Source organism: Bombyx mandarina, chromosome 13, assembly GCF_030267445.1.
Source record: "Bombyx mandarina strain Sakado chromosome 13, ASM3026744v2".
Lineage (NCBI taxonomy): Eukaryota > Metazoa > Arthropoda > Insecta > Lepidoptera > Bombycidae > Bombyx > Bombyx mandarina.
The window spans coordinates 8,519,103-8,535,025 of NC_143220.1; the positions used below are offsets into that span (position 1 = coordinate 8,519,103).

The following is a 15,923-nucleotide window of genomic DNA, read 5'->3' on the forward strand; positions in this document are numbered from 1 at the left end:
TGAAACTAGTAATATTAACTCAGAGCGTATATTACGCAGGAGCGTTCTATCTAATAAGGCGACTCGCTCGCTTCTGAGCTAAGGATTGTACAGCAGCTCTTTTTATAGTCAGCCAGTGTGCCGGCAACTCGCGCCATCAAAGGGTGCCGCTGCGGTATGTGATCCAAGCCGCCCGCCGCGAACGTTGAAGTGTGCCGGTGACCCGCACCATCAAAGGGTGCCGCTGCGGTGTGTGTTCCAAGCCGACCGCCACGAACGTTGCAAGTGTACCGGTGACCGGAGCCGTCAAAGGGTGCCGACGCCCTCTGTGATCCAAGCCGCCTGCCGTCGACCGTTGCAAGTGTGCCGGCGGCGCTCGCTGACAAAGGGTGCGGATGCGCTTTGTAATCTAAGCCGCGCGCCGACATCCATGCTATATAATTTCCCAGTGTATCTACAAACTACTACTAGCTGCACTGTCTTCAAACACATGCTCTACGCTGTAAATCTGCTGCTGCATATAAATTTGAAATCAAACAACTACTTACTGCTTTTCTTGTTAAATAAGAAATATGCTTGTAGTAAAAGAATAAATTCAATTTTTTGCATGTAGTCACCTGTGGTAAATATTAGTTCTGCAAAAAAGGCAAAAAAAGCAAGTGCAATTAACAGGGCATAAATAATGATAGGCAATCGTAGTATGCTTGTATAGTAATCAGAGAACGCTACTGCCAATGCTCTGGTATCCCTTAATCACCTTTTACCATACCTATGAGAAGAAATAGGGTAGTGCTATATTAGGCCAACCCCACACAATATTCTATTTCAATTAACAAAGCTAATATCAGTTATTCTAACAAGACACAGATTTTATCTACAACACAACAAAAATCTTCAAACAATACCTCTAAATACTTCCAATATGAAGGCTGGCAGAGACGGGTACTTATTGGGTCAAAGGCACTCGACGCTGTTGTTGGGCGCTCTCGACGCGACGGCACTAACTAGCCGGCTCGCCGAGAGAGCCTCTTCTACTTTGAAACTTTCTCAGATATAATTAAATAACGGTGAATCTAAGTAAAAATTTGTGATTAATATAACGAAATTAAGTTGGTAGTAGAAGCCTTACCAAAACCTCAAAACATCGCAGAATACAGTATGCTTCGTTGTACTCCAAATCATTACATTATCAATTTATTTAGACGGTCTTATGCCTCAAACCATTTTCTTCCAACAATTAGATGGACCAAAGTAAAATAAAATAATTTATGTTACCTAAGTATTTCCACAGAAAAATTAGGTACAAACCTATATATTACTAGTGACGATACGCGCGGTTACGAGTTTGAAATGCAAACTAGTCAACAAGTTGCAGAGTGACCCCTTCCAATTAAGCCGAAACCGAAAAAATCTAACGCCTCCTTGTCCAGGGAGGGTTGATGGTACAAGACCGCGGGGAGGTCACCAATGCGGTGGACAGACCAAATAAAAACTACAGTAAGAGGTCCCCTAAATGAGTGCAATAGAATGGCCTTGAACAGGGAAAGATAGCGGGGCATCGTGATACGCATCAAGTTTGTTCCTCCAACACTACATGACGATCCGACCACTCTGTCAAAAATGACACGAGTGAGAAGAAAGTATTATTGATCTTTTCGTTGTGCTTTCTTGACACGGTTAGAAAAGATTTAAGTCAACACTAACAAGTTCAAAATGGAGCAACCCCGCCCTCTCATTACATTTAGTCCTTGAAAAGCTATTTTCAAAATTTTCTCTGCTTCCTTTTTATATTCGAATACTCTCTCTCTTCATCGTTTCCTCACTACTGAGTATCGCGACCACGTGTGGCTTTCCTCCATACTGTTCGGCTACCGGTGGCATGGACTGCACGGTATAGACTACCACCAACCACTTCCTTAACCAGATCTGACCATCTGACTGGTGTTCTGCCCACGGCGCGCTTGCCTTTTATGCGACCCAAAATTATGAGCTTCTCTAATTAATGTCCGGGAGACCGCATGATGTGTCCGAAGAAGCTCATAGCACGCTCTTAGCAGACGGCAGACATCCTGTTTTGAATGTTTAGCTCTATTAAAATGGACTCGTTAGTTTTCATAGCATGCCAAGGTATTCGGAGCATCCTTCGCCACACGAACATTTGAAAAGGCATCGATCTTTTTGCTATCTTTACATTTTAATTGAATATGCAATTTCGAAAAGGGCACATGTCCCATATTTTGTCGAATACGTTTTTTCATATACATGTAGTTTTGAGGCTTACCTACACCCATTTTATAATAATTCCAGTAATTTTCAATTGCTAATTAATACTAAAATATATCTCAAAAGTTAATATTTTAAATTTTACACTGCTTTAGAAAATAATCAGTTTTTTTCATTTCCTGAATTTTACATTTTGAGAGATGTGCCCTTTTCGAAATTGCATATTCAATTATAGACACCTCATGTACCCATTAAACCTTCTAAAATCCATACCTTATGTTTTACGTTATGATGGTGAACTTACGCGGCTCCGAGGATCCTTGGGGATTAGTCCGGGATCTCGCAGCTTGGAGCGCGGTTAACGGAAATTGTTAATTCAGCGCCTTTTAAAACAGGCAAACTTTCAAAGTTTAACTTCTACTTGTGTAGTGTGACCATCTGATTCGTAGCTTGGAACGTTTTTCTAACAAATACACAGCTTAGTAATACTCACAAAATAATAATGCTTAAAGTCGTCGTGGCCTAAAGGATGTCCGGTGCAATCGTATCTAGGGATGCAACGGTGTTCGAATCCCGCAGGCGGATATCAACTTTTCTAATGAAATACGTACTTAACAAATGTTTACGATTGACTTCCACGGTGAAGGAATAACATCGTGTAATAAAAATCAAACCCGCAAAATTATAATTTGCGTAATTACTAGTGGTAGAACCTCTTGTGAGTCCGCACGGGTAGGTACCACCAACCCGCCTATTTCAGCCGTGAAGCAGTAATACGTTTCGGTTTGAAGGTTGGGGCAGCCGTTGTAACAATAATTGAGACCTTAGAACTTATATCTCAAGGTGGGTGGTGCATTTACGTTGTAGATGTCTATGGGCTCCAGTAACCACTTAACACCAGGTGGGCTGTGAGCTCGTCCACCCATCTATACAATAAAAAACCCTTCCACCCTCCAATCCCTACTCTCCTCCACTATTTTGTAGGCTAGCCGTCGGAGCTCCATGGTTTTTGGGGAACGTTGACCTACACGACGACCAGGACCTAGAATCAATCCGGAAATACATGAAGTCAGCGTCGCAACGGTACTTCGATAAGGTTACGCGTCATCATAATCGCCTTATCGTTGCCGCAGCTGCTTACTTTCCGAATCCTGATCACGCAGGAGCCAGTCACCGTTCACGCCCTAGACACGTGCTTACGGATCCATCAGATTCAATTCAATTTCCATCTTTAGACGCCTTCAGCTCTAACTCTAAGAGCAGGCTTAGGGACCCCGATAATCGTACTCTTCGAACTCGACAAAGAGGTCGACGTGCAACCTAACCCATGCATCATCCGGCAGTAAATTCATTCGCGAAGCAGTTGCTCTTGAGTTATCAGATTTCCTTCGGAGACGCTCGGGCAGCTGTTAGCCAATCCCACCCCTCCTGGCTGAGCCTTTGCTCGCCCACCTGTCCTGGTGAAACTGGAAAGGCCCCCGGGCTACAAATAATCCTACACTCATAAAAAAAAAGCGTAAATATTGGTCGTAGCCGTGTTAGAAACCTGTACATCTTTTTTCGTATTGCCTTTGTAGACAGACGAGCGCACAGCCCAACCGACGGTGAGAGGTCATTCTCATAGACGCCAATATTAAGGGCACAGACAAGCCGTTGTCTACTGCTATACAATGCAATCAAGATTTCCATTTCGTGTTTCGATACAGTCCACATTGTTCACATTATAATGTCATACGGCCGTCTGGTGTAGTGGTAAGTGACATGGTCACTACACAAGGGGGTCGCGGGTTCGAATCCCGCCAAGGGAAGATATTTGTATGATAAATATAAATGTCTTTCCAGGGTTATGGGTGTATATTAAATATATGTATGTGTATAATAAAAATATTATATTTATTTCCGTTATCTGGTACTTGTAACACAAGTTCTTTACGAACTTAGCACGGGACTAGTTAACGTGCCGTGATTGTTAGTAAATATTTATATTTATTTATTTATATACACATTATAAAAGGCAATTAGTACACAAAAAAAATATAAGGTAAAATTTAGGTTGTAAAGTCTGGTAGTCATTTTTATGAAAGTTGAACTTAGACGTAAGTTGGAATATTGTCAAATATTATGGAACTATATTAATATTATATTATATCCTTAAAAAATATATGGAAATCGTGGTCGTCGCAGCAGTCGGGCTAGTTCACAAACTAAGTTAAGATTCGCTTCCAAGTTGTACTATGTATCTAATTAATGCTATTCAGAGAACGAATTGTTGATTCTTTAGATTGTTACATCAAAGTATATTACAAAACTATCTAAATCCTCAGAAGGTATAGTTTTAAATATAAAGATCAATTTAAATAAGACTGGACTGTGTATCCATAGGTCGCTGGTTCATATTCGGCTCGAAGGACCATATGTTGCGTTGTGGTTATTGAGCGTGGACTGTATTGTTTTGAGATAATATTTATTTTATCTTTATATGACAAATTAAAGACTTAATATAAGAGAAATATAAAATTGATGCGTTGCTCTTGGTGGCTGGATTTCAAAGAGAAAGAGTGTCATGGCGGACGTCACTCGCTGCCATTTTGACGTTCAGAAACTGAACAGTTGTAAACAGGTAAGTAAATACTAGCCTAATTAAGCTACAAGGCTATGTCCAATACATAACACAGTCTAGCCATAAGTAATACTAGATTACATTTAAAAACCAATAATATTATAAATTTTGAATTTGGAATATTTCAAAATATTATTTATTCTATTTTCTTTCATTTCGCGTCAATTTTTGTTAAATATTATCTTTTGTAATTTTGGAATGGAGTAATATGATTATAAAACGAATAAACAATACCAAATTGCTGTGATAGCTTTATACAAAGTAGATAATTATGAAGCGAAATAATTTTTAACACAGATTTAATGAAATCTTAATGATCTTATTGACAAAAAGAGCTCTGATGGCGTATTATTCGTATGAATATGCAATGAAAACAATTAAGAAATAATGCAAAGAATTTCTGTCATAAGAAAAATATTTTAATTTTGCATTTAAATTACCGATGCGATAATTACAATTTATTTAGCGAGCGCAATTCTTGTAACATGATACGCGATGTCATAACTTTATCGTGAAAGTTGTTCGTAAGCACATTTTAAATAAATATTGTTTAAATTCGTTGATACGAAAACACGAAAAAAAAAATTAATGTAAAATAAATATTTTGCCTGTGAAAGAATGAGATAAAACACTTTAAATGTTTTACTTCCACCGTATGAACTGAACAAATATTATAGCAATGACAACGCATCAATCGAGTCGTATTATAGGTATTGCTATTTTTTTTAGCTAGGCGTTTTTTTTAAGTAATTCAAACTTCATCCAAATGTCCTTCAGATACATTCTCAGTTACATTCAGGTCTGAGGAAGATATCGGTATAAGATATAATAACCTGATTTTTCTAAACTGAACTAGTGCGACTTATTGAATAATAAATTAACAATTAGCACGTACGTAAGGAATATCACTTATGATTTCAAAGCCGAAAGAATAAGATCGTGTAACAATCAACCGCATAAAATGTCTAATTATAAAGTAATTACTATTACAGTATTTTGCATGGGGAGATACCACGGTCGAGAAGTACTCTGGTCATCCGCGAGGGGATCACAATCTTCGGTTTAAATATAGTTATACTTATATTATATAACTAGTCAGGTCATAAGTATTGTCACACAGTAAAAACTTTTTTTTTAGAATGCTGGCCACAAAAAGGTTTATTGAATTCGAATCTCGAATTGTTCAAAAAAAAAATGTATACTTTTAGAATTTTACTCATTTTTAAATATGGAGTAGACGCTTAAAGAAGACCGTGTTGCAGTTATTGCGTTGCATCGTGCTGTTACGCGCCAATTCAAATTTTTAACATACTGAAAAATTTGAATATAACTAAAAGATTCGTTTATCGTACCATCAAACGATACAATGAAGTCTCTAGTGTAGATGACAGGTCAAGAAGTGGTCGCCCTCGGTCTGTTAAGACTCCAGCAGTGATAAAAGCTGTGAAGGCGCGAATTCAAGGAAATACCAAACGTAAGCAGAAACTGTTGGCCCTTCAGATGGGGTTAAGCAGAACCACGGTGAAAAGGGTGTTAAATGAAGACTTAGGACTTCGGGCATATCGAAGAAAAACAGGACATCGTTTGAATGCTCGTCTAATGGACCTGAGACTGCAGAGATGCCGCGCTTTGTTGAAGCGGTACGCGGGAAAAAAAGATCGGGAAATTCTTTTTTCGGATGAAAAAATTTTTACCGTAGAAGAGAGCTACAACAAACAAAATGATAAGGTGTACGCACACAGTAGTGAAGAAGCGAGCAACCGTATTCCGCGTGTCCAACGAGGTCATTTTCCATCCTCGCTCATGGTATGGTTGGGAGTTTCTTATTGGGGCTTAACAGAGGTACATTTTTGTGAGAAAGGTGTAAAAACGAATGCAGTTGTGTATCAAAATACAGTCCTGACGAACCTTGTGGAACCTGTTTCTCATACCATGTTCAATAACAGGCACTGGGTATTCCAACAAGATTCGGCGCCAGCTCATAGAGCGAAGAGCACACAAGACTGGCTGGCGGCGCGTGAAATCGACTTCATCCGGCACGAAGACTGGCCCCCCTCCAGTCCAGATTTGAATCCGTTAGATTACAAGATATGGCAACACTTGGGGGAAAAAGCGTGCTCAAAGCCTCATCCCAATTTGGAGTCACTCAAGACATCCTTAATTAAGGCAGCCGCCGATATTGACATGGACCTCGTTCGTGCTGCGATAGACGACTGGTCGCGCAGATTGAAGGCCTGTATTCAAAATCACGGAGGTAATTTTGAATAAACTTTAGTGTCATAAGAATCTATGTTTTGTTAAGTTCATTTTGGTATATGAATGGTTACATAATGAATAAACTTATTTCAATTATTTTACATTAAACATGTGACAGAACTTATGACCTGACTAGGTATATTATAGTTATACTAGCTGGCCCGGCAAACGTTGTTATACAATATAAACTATTTCTGGGGAAGATCAATAACCTACATACCGACTGCAGCGCCATCTGCAGGGCTGATTTGTAAATGTAAACCACCTGAAGGTACACAGAAAATTAAATTAAATCGGTTCAGCCGTTTAGGAGGAGTTCAGAGACAAACACACGCACAGAAGAAATATATATATAGCCATTGTTACACTAGCAAGCTTGAGACCTCATGTCAGCTATGTCAATGAGCCCTACTCTAATTGAACACCAGATAGGCTCCGAGTTTGTTGACAATCGACAACAATAAAATAATTTAAACAAACAACATATTATTATAAAAACTACACAAACACGAAGTCAACACACTATGAAGAAATTTGATTAGTCACGAAGTAACTCAATACAAAATCTTATTTCACGGCTATTTAATGAAAAGCGTTGATGCGTAATGAAACTGTTGTGAAACTAAAATTAATAAAAATCCTTATGTATTTCAATTAGAATTTTCAATTCTCGTGTTCGCTTCAATTAATGAAGATTTTCATCTTAAAAACTATCTGTGGAATCCAAAGGCGTAAACAGTAGGACACAAAAAAAATATTAATCCAAAACGAACCAAAAATAGTGAATACAAGTAACACAAAATGATACGTTTGAAATCAACTTAGTACAAGGAGAGTGCACAAGATGACATAGAAAAAAACAACTCCTGCAATATATCAAAGAAAGAACTATTATAAAAGAGTCGGACGTTTAATAAAAAACAAATTTACCACGTACCATTTTATATACAACTGACAAATCAATCAAATCCAATCTTACAATGCTCTTAAAGGTTCTATTTTTACATTTTGTGTTGGCGAATTGCGAAAATATATTGCTAGACTCGATACCAGCCTTAGATTACGGTTGGTTAGCTGAAAATGCTGAATCTCAGAAATCTAATATACTCGGCTTCTTAAACAAGACCAGAGTGAAACAGGAATACAAGTTAATGTATTACTCCTTACTGTCGAGGCTCACTGGTGAGTGGTCTGATCTTGATGTTTCCAAAAACTTTAGGGCTCATGTTGAATTAAGTCGGATCTTATGAATTACGAATTAAGTCTGATTTTAGGTCACATTAGGTATTCAGTGTGAAAGATTATTACATTTAACCGACATTCCACTTAATACGCGACATTTTTATTATTATTTTTTTATTGCTTAGATGGGTGGACGAGTTCACAGCCCACCTGGTGTTAAGTGGTTACTGGAGCCCATAGACATCCACAACGTAAATGCGCCACCCACCTTGAGATATAAGTTCTAAGGTCTCAAGTATAGTTACATTTATTTACATTTATCTCTGTAATTAAATACGCGTTTTATTTGGTATGCGCATCAACAGTTCGATGTTTTTAAATGAACTCCAATAAAGCTTACTCCATTGAAATAGCTAAGAAGAAGTTTTTTTGTTATGATATTTTTCCAAAATTTAAACTTTTTAAAGTTTTGCAACATTTTTACCACCAAAATAACCTTTCAATTCTCGATATGGTTGCATTTAAAAATGTTATGAATTACTAATACTTTTAAACTAACTCAAGCGTGTTAGGCCAGTGCGTGTGCTCTCGCAAGGAAAGAAGACAGAAGGTCGCTTTCGTATTACTCTCCCGAGTTGATAACTGCGCAGTGACGTCACCAATGTTGCAGTTATATTGGATACATTTTTCCGCCTAGCAATATGTCATGTATTTTTGTCTTATTATAAGATCAAAAACACAAATTGATTCGTTACGCTTTTACGAAAACCTTATCCTTCAACTGACTCTGCTAAAATTTTTTATGTATGTATACAGTATGTGTAGAAATATATGATAAGTTTGAACACAGCCGTGAGTTGAGCTTAAAAAGATATAAATTGGTGTTTTTGTAAATGCCTAGATAGTCGTATAGGCAACCGACTGAATATTGAGTTGTCACAGATGGAAACGCATTAAGTTTGACAATAATGTTATGTGGATCTATAAATCTATACCTAAAAAAATGCGTGGAAAAAGAAAACCTATTGCTTAATTCCAACTCCAAGGAGTTTCATGAGTATTTTGTATGTTTCTTTTAGGTGTACGATCAGTTGAGCTTACAGGTAAGAGCTTGTTTATTTGTGCTTAACTCGATTAAGGCAAACCTAAAGCAGGGGTGTTTTAGTATTATATAGATACTGCGTGGACATATAGAATTTTGTCGAACTTCTAGCTACTTTTTTTACAGTGACGGATTTATCGATCTAACTACCGGTACCACCTTACGACCTGAGTTCTATTTCTCAATTGCATGATACTTTTATTTATGTATTGCTTATGTGTGTGGACGAGCTAACGGCCTGGTGTTAAGTGGTTACCGGAGCCCATAGACATCTATAACGTAAATGTCACCACCCACTTTGAGACATGAGCTGTAAGGACTCAATTTTAACATTACAACAGCTGCCCCGCCCTTCAAACCGAAACGCATTACTGCTTCACAGTAGAATCAGACAGGGTGGTGGTACCTACATGTGCGGACTCACAAGATGTCCTAACACCAGTGCAAGAGGTCCTACCACCATTATTCCTTCATTGTGAATATTATACGTCAAAATGAATTAAGTATCTATGTATTTTAAGAGTAATCTTAGTACCTGCCTATGAGGTTTGAACACCGGTGGGTCGCTTGGTGCATGCTAAACCTTTTATCCGGGTCACGAGGACTTCCATCTATTTAAGTTGTTCTTAAAATGTTTTAATCTTTTATAACTTCTCAAGAACCTTAGCACCGTGGAATTTAATTATTTATTTGTCACGGAATAGACAGTCTAACGTAATAACCCAGTTTGAGATACTACGACTGCTTATTGTGAGAAATAAATAAAGGTATTTTCGTGATTGATGTCGATGGATAGACAAGTCCTCGTCAATCTGATTTCGAGTGGGTACCGAACCTCGAGACAAAGAAATTTAAATAGCAATTACATTTGTTATGCATTGTATTAATGCTTAGCGACAAAAACATTTAGCACGGTGGTACCGCATGAGTTTGATATTTTTAAATCAAAACTTTTGCCTGATAGTAGTGATAAGTCACCTAACAGCTGCTATTTTAAAACGAAATACAGGCTCGACCAGAAGAATAGTGTATGGACAAAACACGTCTATATCTTCGGTACCATGGCAGGTCTCCATCAGGGACAGAGTCTACCCGATCTGTGGAGGAACCATACTAACTGAGATATGGATTATATCCGCCGCACATTGCTTATTGAGGTATGTATTCCGTCTTAAGCTGGGGTCAAACATGGGTCAAGATGCCACTCGATTTCAGAGGCAACAGAAATCTAATGGTCCATATTTTTTACGGTTTTTTTATATGTTATCTCAGTTCTTTTTTCTGATTGAACCAATTTTGAAATGATGATGATTTTTTTTAAAGCCAGTCAATGCTTAATCCCAATTTATGATCCCATTTAAATCTGACCAGTAGATTTTGAGTTACAATGCATATTAAATTGACTTCGGCTACATTAATGGTATTCTTATTTTATTTTGAGGAAGTTCAATTTACAAAATGAATGAATGAAAAATATATGTGCAAACAGTTATTCCAACACTATGGGGACTTCGAACGCGACACGGGCGCCTGCTTAGCGCCAATCGGGACGTAAACACGTCTTTCCACTTGCGATTTGCTTCAACTAATACTGTAATTCACTTATTCACAGCAAAATTTGGCCTTAAAACATATTTATTTTGTCCCGCAAACAAAAATCTAATAACAAACAGATTTTTTGTGGATCGACTAATAAAATTTGAGACACCTGCTATTTTCGGGAGTATTTCCTGCTATTTTCGAATTCCCCAAACGCGACGTGATAAAAGCTCTACATAGAGCAACATGTACGACTCCGCGCACTCTTGTCGCCTCCTAAATTGCTATGTACAGTGGCGCACAGTGCTCGAGGGTTGGGTGTATTTTTTTCCGATGTAAAACAGCTATCTATATCCTTCGGGTACCGACGACACATATCTGCCTCTATGTAAAAGTCTTATGGGATTTACGGAGTGCGAATATATCGTTCAATGTGAAAGAAGCGATACCTTGCAGACAATAATACTGGGTTTGTAGCGTTAGGGCCGTCGAGTGGAACATTTTGTTTTGTCGATATACAATGCTCTCGTGACACAGTGGTATCGTGTCTATATTTTATCCGAAAGCTTGGAAAAGACCGCGTTCTCTGTAGGCGCATAGCACAAACGCTATCATGAGTAAGTACCGAGTTCTAAATCACTAAAAATCCCTCTTTAAGTGAATAAAGTCCATGAAAAGTAAAGAAAATAATATGTAATAAAAAGTGATTGTGTAAAATGTATGAAAATGTCAACAAAGAATATACGACTGAAATTTTAGTCTATGTTGTGTGAGTAATGAATACGTAATTACAATTTAAAAACTTATCGAAAACGTAAAATTTTGAGTACCTAGTTAACTATTCTAATAAAATTTCGTGTCACATTTCAAAACAGTTGATCGTGTCTAATTGAAGTCTAATTGCGCGATCAGATCGCGTCGACAACGTTAACTTGACGAAGGTCAGTATTTTTGTTTCTATCATAACTTCTTGTGAACCCGCAGCAGGTACCACCACCATGCCTATTTCTATTGTGAAGCAGCATTTCGTTTTAAAAGGTTGTGCAGCCGTTGTACTTTAAAAACAGAGACTTAGGGCTGATGTCTTTTTTTTAGGATTGAAGGATTACTGGTGGCCCGGAGGCCTTTCCAGTTTCACCAGGACGGGTGGCCGAGCGAAGGCTCAGCCAGCAGGGGTGGGATTTGCTAACAGCTGCCCGAGCGCCTCCGAAAGAGACCAAACAACTCAAGAGCAACTGCTTCGCGAATGAATCTACTACCGGATCGGAATTGCGACCCACTGAGAAGATCCGGCGAGAAACTCAACGGGCTGATGCATGGGTTAGGTTGCACGTCGACCTCTTTGTCGAGTTCGACGAGTACGATTACCAAGGTCCCTAAGCCTACTCCTAGTGGTAGAGCTGAAGGCGTCTAATGCAAAAGTTATTGGATCTGATGGATCCGTAAAGACGTATCTAGGGCGTCGACGGTGACTGGCTCCTGCATGATCAGGATTCGGGGAGTAGTCAGCGGCGCCAACGATAAGGCGATTATGATGACGCGTAACCTTATCGAAGTACCGTTGCGACGCTGACTTCATGTATTTCCGGATTGATTGGATTGAATAAAGCCACTTACTACCTAATAATATCGTCGCTGTCAAACCAAAATCTGAAATGCGCAAAAACTCTATTATCTTGAACAAAGTAAGTAAAAACATTTTCGTATAAAATTTTATATGAAAGTGATTTTTTAAGAACTAGGTATATCAAATGAAAGCTATAGATAAATATTAAAACTATAGACGCTAAGTTTTTTTTATACGGTAGATAGGGCTGTGAACTATACAAAAAGGTCAAAAAGTAAAAATCTCAAAAAGTGCACATAGCAGATTTTAGTTTGACAACAACGATATACCTACTGAATATACCGAATACTTAATATACTTTCTATTATTATAACTACGTAGCTATTCTATTATATATGGGTATTTGTTTTAAGTTGCTGACAACAACAGGTTTTATACGTTTATTATTTTACTTTTACCGCCGTTAAATGAAGTCTCCTTGTTAAAAAAAAATACAAGTATAGATTAAATTTTTATACAATTCGAGAAATAATTTGCTGTGTTTTGTATATCACAAAGATACATACTAGAAGCCTAACAGCCATTGCTGAACATCTTTTTAGACGTACTCAACGTAAAGTATGCTCAAGAGAACTCACCGTTGGTAGCTTGCGATGTACTTACACATTTTTTATAAGAAACATCTCCATCTCCTTCAGACATTTAGTGGCAAACTTGAGCATCCGCCTTGGTTCGTCCTGGAAATCGCATGGCGGTGAAATGTATGATGTCAAAGAAAGATTAGTTCATCCGTCATATTTAAGCAGCAGCAAGGCCAACGACGTAGGTCTACTCCGCCTGTATTCACCTCTCCGCTTCACCAACAAGATACTACCCTTGAAACTTATAGAACGCGAGAAGAGGTTATTGGCTAATAAGTTGGCTGTTGTTTCAGGGTGGGGGAAAATTAAGGTGAGTTGGATTAAAAAAATGCTTACGATTATACCGTCATCCCCCTCTTTTCCACATTGCGACCCCTACATCCCACGCAAAACCTCAGTGTCCATAGCCTAGTGGATAATGTGACCGGTATTCTCGTTTCTAGAGATCCAACTAACAGAAGGCAACAGGCAAAAGGGTTCAACAAATAGGTAGGCAGCGGCTTGGCTCTGCCCCTTGTATTTCTGAAGTCCATGAGCGACGGTAACCACTCACCATAAGGTGGGCCGTATGCTCGTCTGCCTACGAGGGCAACTTTTTTTTTAAACTTTTTTTTTTAAAACAACTATCAGGACAGGCTGCACCTATGTACTGTTTATCACTTAAGCAACAATGGTGCCAATGGTGATTTCGTCCTGTACATATAAATATAGAAAATCTGATGTTGCCAATATTTGACAATATCATCACGATATACAAAAGACAAAATGTGCGTCCAGTATGTATTCAAAAATAGTTTTTTTTAATTTTTTTATTTATTGCTTAGCTACTGGAGCCCATAGACATCTACAACATAAATGCGCCACCCACCTTGAGATATTAGTTCTAAGGTCTCAAGTACAGTTACAACGGCTGCCCTACCCCTCAAACCGAAACGCATTACTGCTTCACGGCAGAAACAGGCAGGGTGGTGATACCCACCCGCGCGGACTCACAAAAGGTCCTACCACCAGTAACTACGCAAATTTTAATTTTGCGGGTTTCGTTTTTATTATACGATGTTATTCCTTCACCGTGGAAGTCAATCGTAAAGATTTGTTGAGTACGTATTTCATTAGAAAAATTGGTACCCGCCTGAGATTCTAACACCGGTGCATCACTTCAACACGAATGCACCGGACGTCTTATCCTTTAGGCCACGACGACTAACGATCCATCATCCTTCTTCCTTGTTAGGAGGGTGGTCCGTCCGCAACATATCTGCAGTCTTCCCCGATCCGAACAATTCCCATGAAACTATGCAAGAGATCAGCGCTGAACCGCAAGGCCATAGATCCCGCATCCATGTTCTGCGCCGGATCGTTCATCCAGTCTTCGCCTGATGCTTGTCAAGTAAGACTGGTATTCGCTGGTCTCAGGGCTATGAGCCTGCAAGACTTATTGACGTCGAGATTCCTATTCATAGCACAATATAAGTGCTACATTCAAGATGCAAATACAATACATATTCTTATGCTGTCAAGTCTTCAACTTCAGGCGTCAACGCGGCGGTGTCATCGACGTTTTTCTTTTTATGTATGAGGTTCAGCAAACGCCTATTGCTCTGAGGCTTGATAAGTTATTATTGAATGATGTACTGTCCAATGGCAAAAGAAATAACGCTAATTTTGAGAGAAGCTGTTAAAATTTCCACACAATAAAGAATATTGTTACGCGCTGGGGTTCGGAATAAATAAATAAAATATACCGAAGTACAAGTTAATACTGTATTAAACAGTTAGAACACACACAGAACACTTTAAAATTCTCAATTCGCTTCTTCCGCTTCGCTTCAAATGATCCGTTCGCTGTTTCGCTTCGAGTAGTTCCTATTACTGACTGATTGCATGCCATCTCTGCAACGCTTTTATAGCCAATACCACATCCCTAGAACTATAGAGAATATTCCACACATTCCAATTAACAATATTTAAAATTTAAAATTTGACAGGGTGACAGTGGAGGTCCAGTGGCCCTCGAAGGAGAGCTGATCGGCGTCGTATCTTGGGGCTTGGGTTGTGCCAGAGGAAATTTCCCGGGAGTCTACACGCGACTCTCGCATCCTGCCATATGGGACTGGGTTTATAATCATATCAGCAGCAGCAACAATACGAGACCTAGAATTGGCGATTCCGAGTTGGATGTATAAAGATGATCCTTAGGTATTCTTTTTAATAAAATGCTTAAGACCTTCGAAAGTATTATATGTACTTATATAAGCAAATGACTGCACTGGTCATCCTTATCCAGTGTCATGGTTCTTTATTGCAAAAACCACCGGCCGAGCCTTCATCCATGTATCGCTCACTGACTATGACAGGAACACAGTTAATTCTTGCATACCGCCAAGCAACGTTTTGAAAAAGTGGTTCCTCTCTGGAAATCTCATTTCAGGGCTTAGTCGTATATTGATCAATGAACGCAGAAGTTTCAAAAAGTAGGGATGAAGTCCTATGGAACATACACTACCTAGCGGAAAGAGCACCATAATCCCACACAGGATTCAAGAGCTCCATCAAATTTAAACTATCGATAATCTGAATGTCTCTCTGCTATACGGAGTCAAATACGAGCCATTTCGTTCGTTTGGATCAGAAGAAGCGTCTAAGCCTGAAGGACCGGCCCGCCACATTGACGACCGCCTCAATTAGACTGAGGAAGCAGCATTACTTTATTATTACTTATTATTTTAAGCTGCGAACAGTACCTACTTTACGAACGATTAGCAACAGAATCACTACCCGCTGAGAAGATCCGGCGAGAAAAACATCAGCCCT

The 15,923-nt window shown here is 38.8% G+C and overlaps 1 protein-coding gene across 1 annotated transcript; it reads left to right on the forward strand.

Annotated features, from left to right (window-relative positions):
- Window positions 1-8,055: 8,055 nt before the first annotated feature.
- Window positions 8,056-15,339, forward strand: LOC114250007 (trypsin). The gene is made up of 5 exons (XM_089732338.1): window positions 8,056-8,260; window positions 10,372-10,519; window positions 13,167-13,419; window positions 14,344-14,499; window positions 15,098-15,339. Exons 1-5 carry the CDS (start codon window positions 8,059-8,061, stop codon window positions 15,293-15,295), a joined length of 957 nt encoding a protein of 318 aa, XP_089588464.1. The 5' UTR covers window positions 8,056-8,058; the 3' UTR covers window positions 15,296-15,339.
- The last annotated feature ends 584 nt before the right edge of the window (window positions 15,340-15,923 follow it).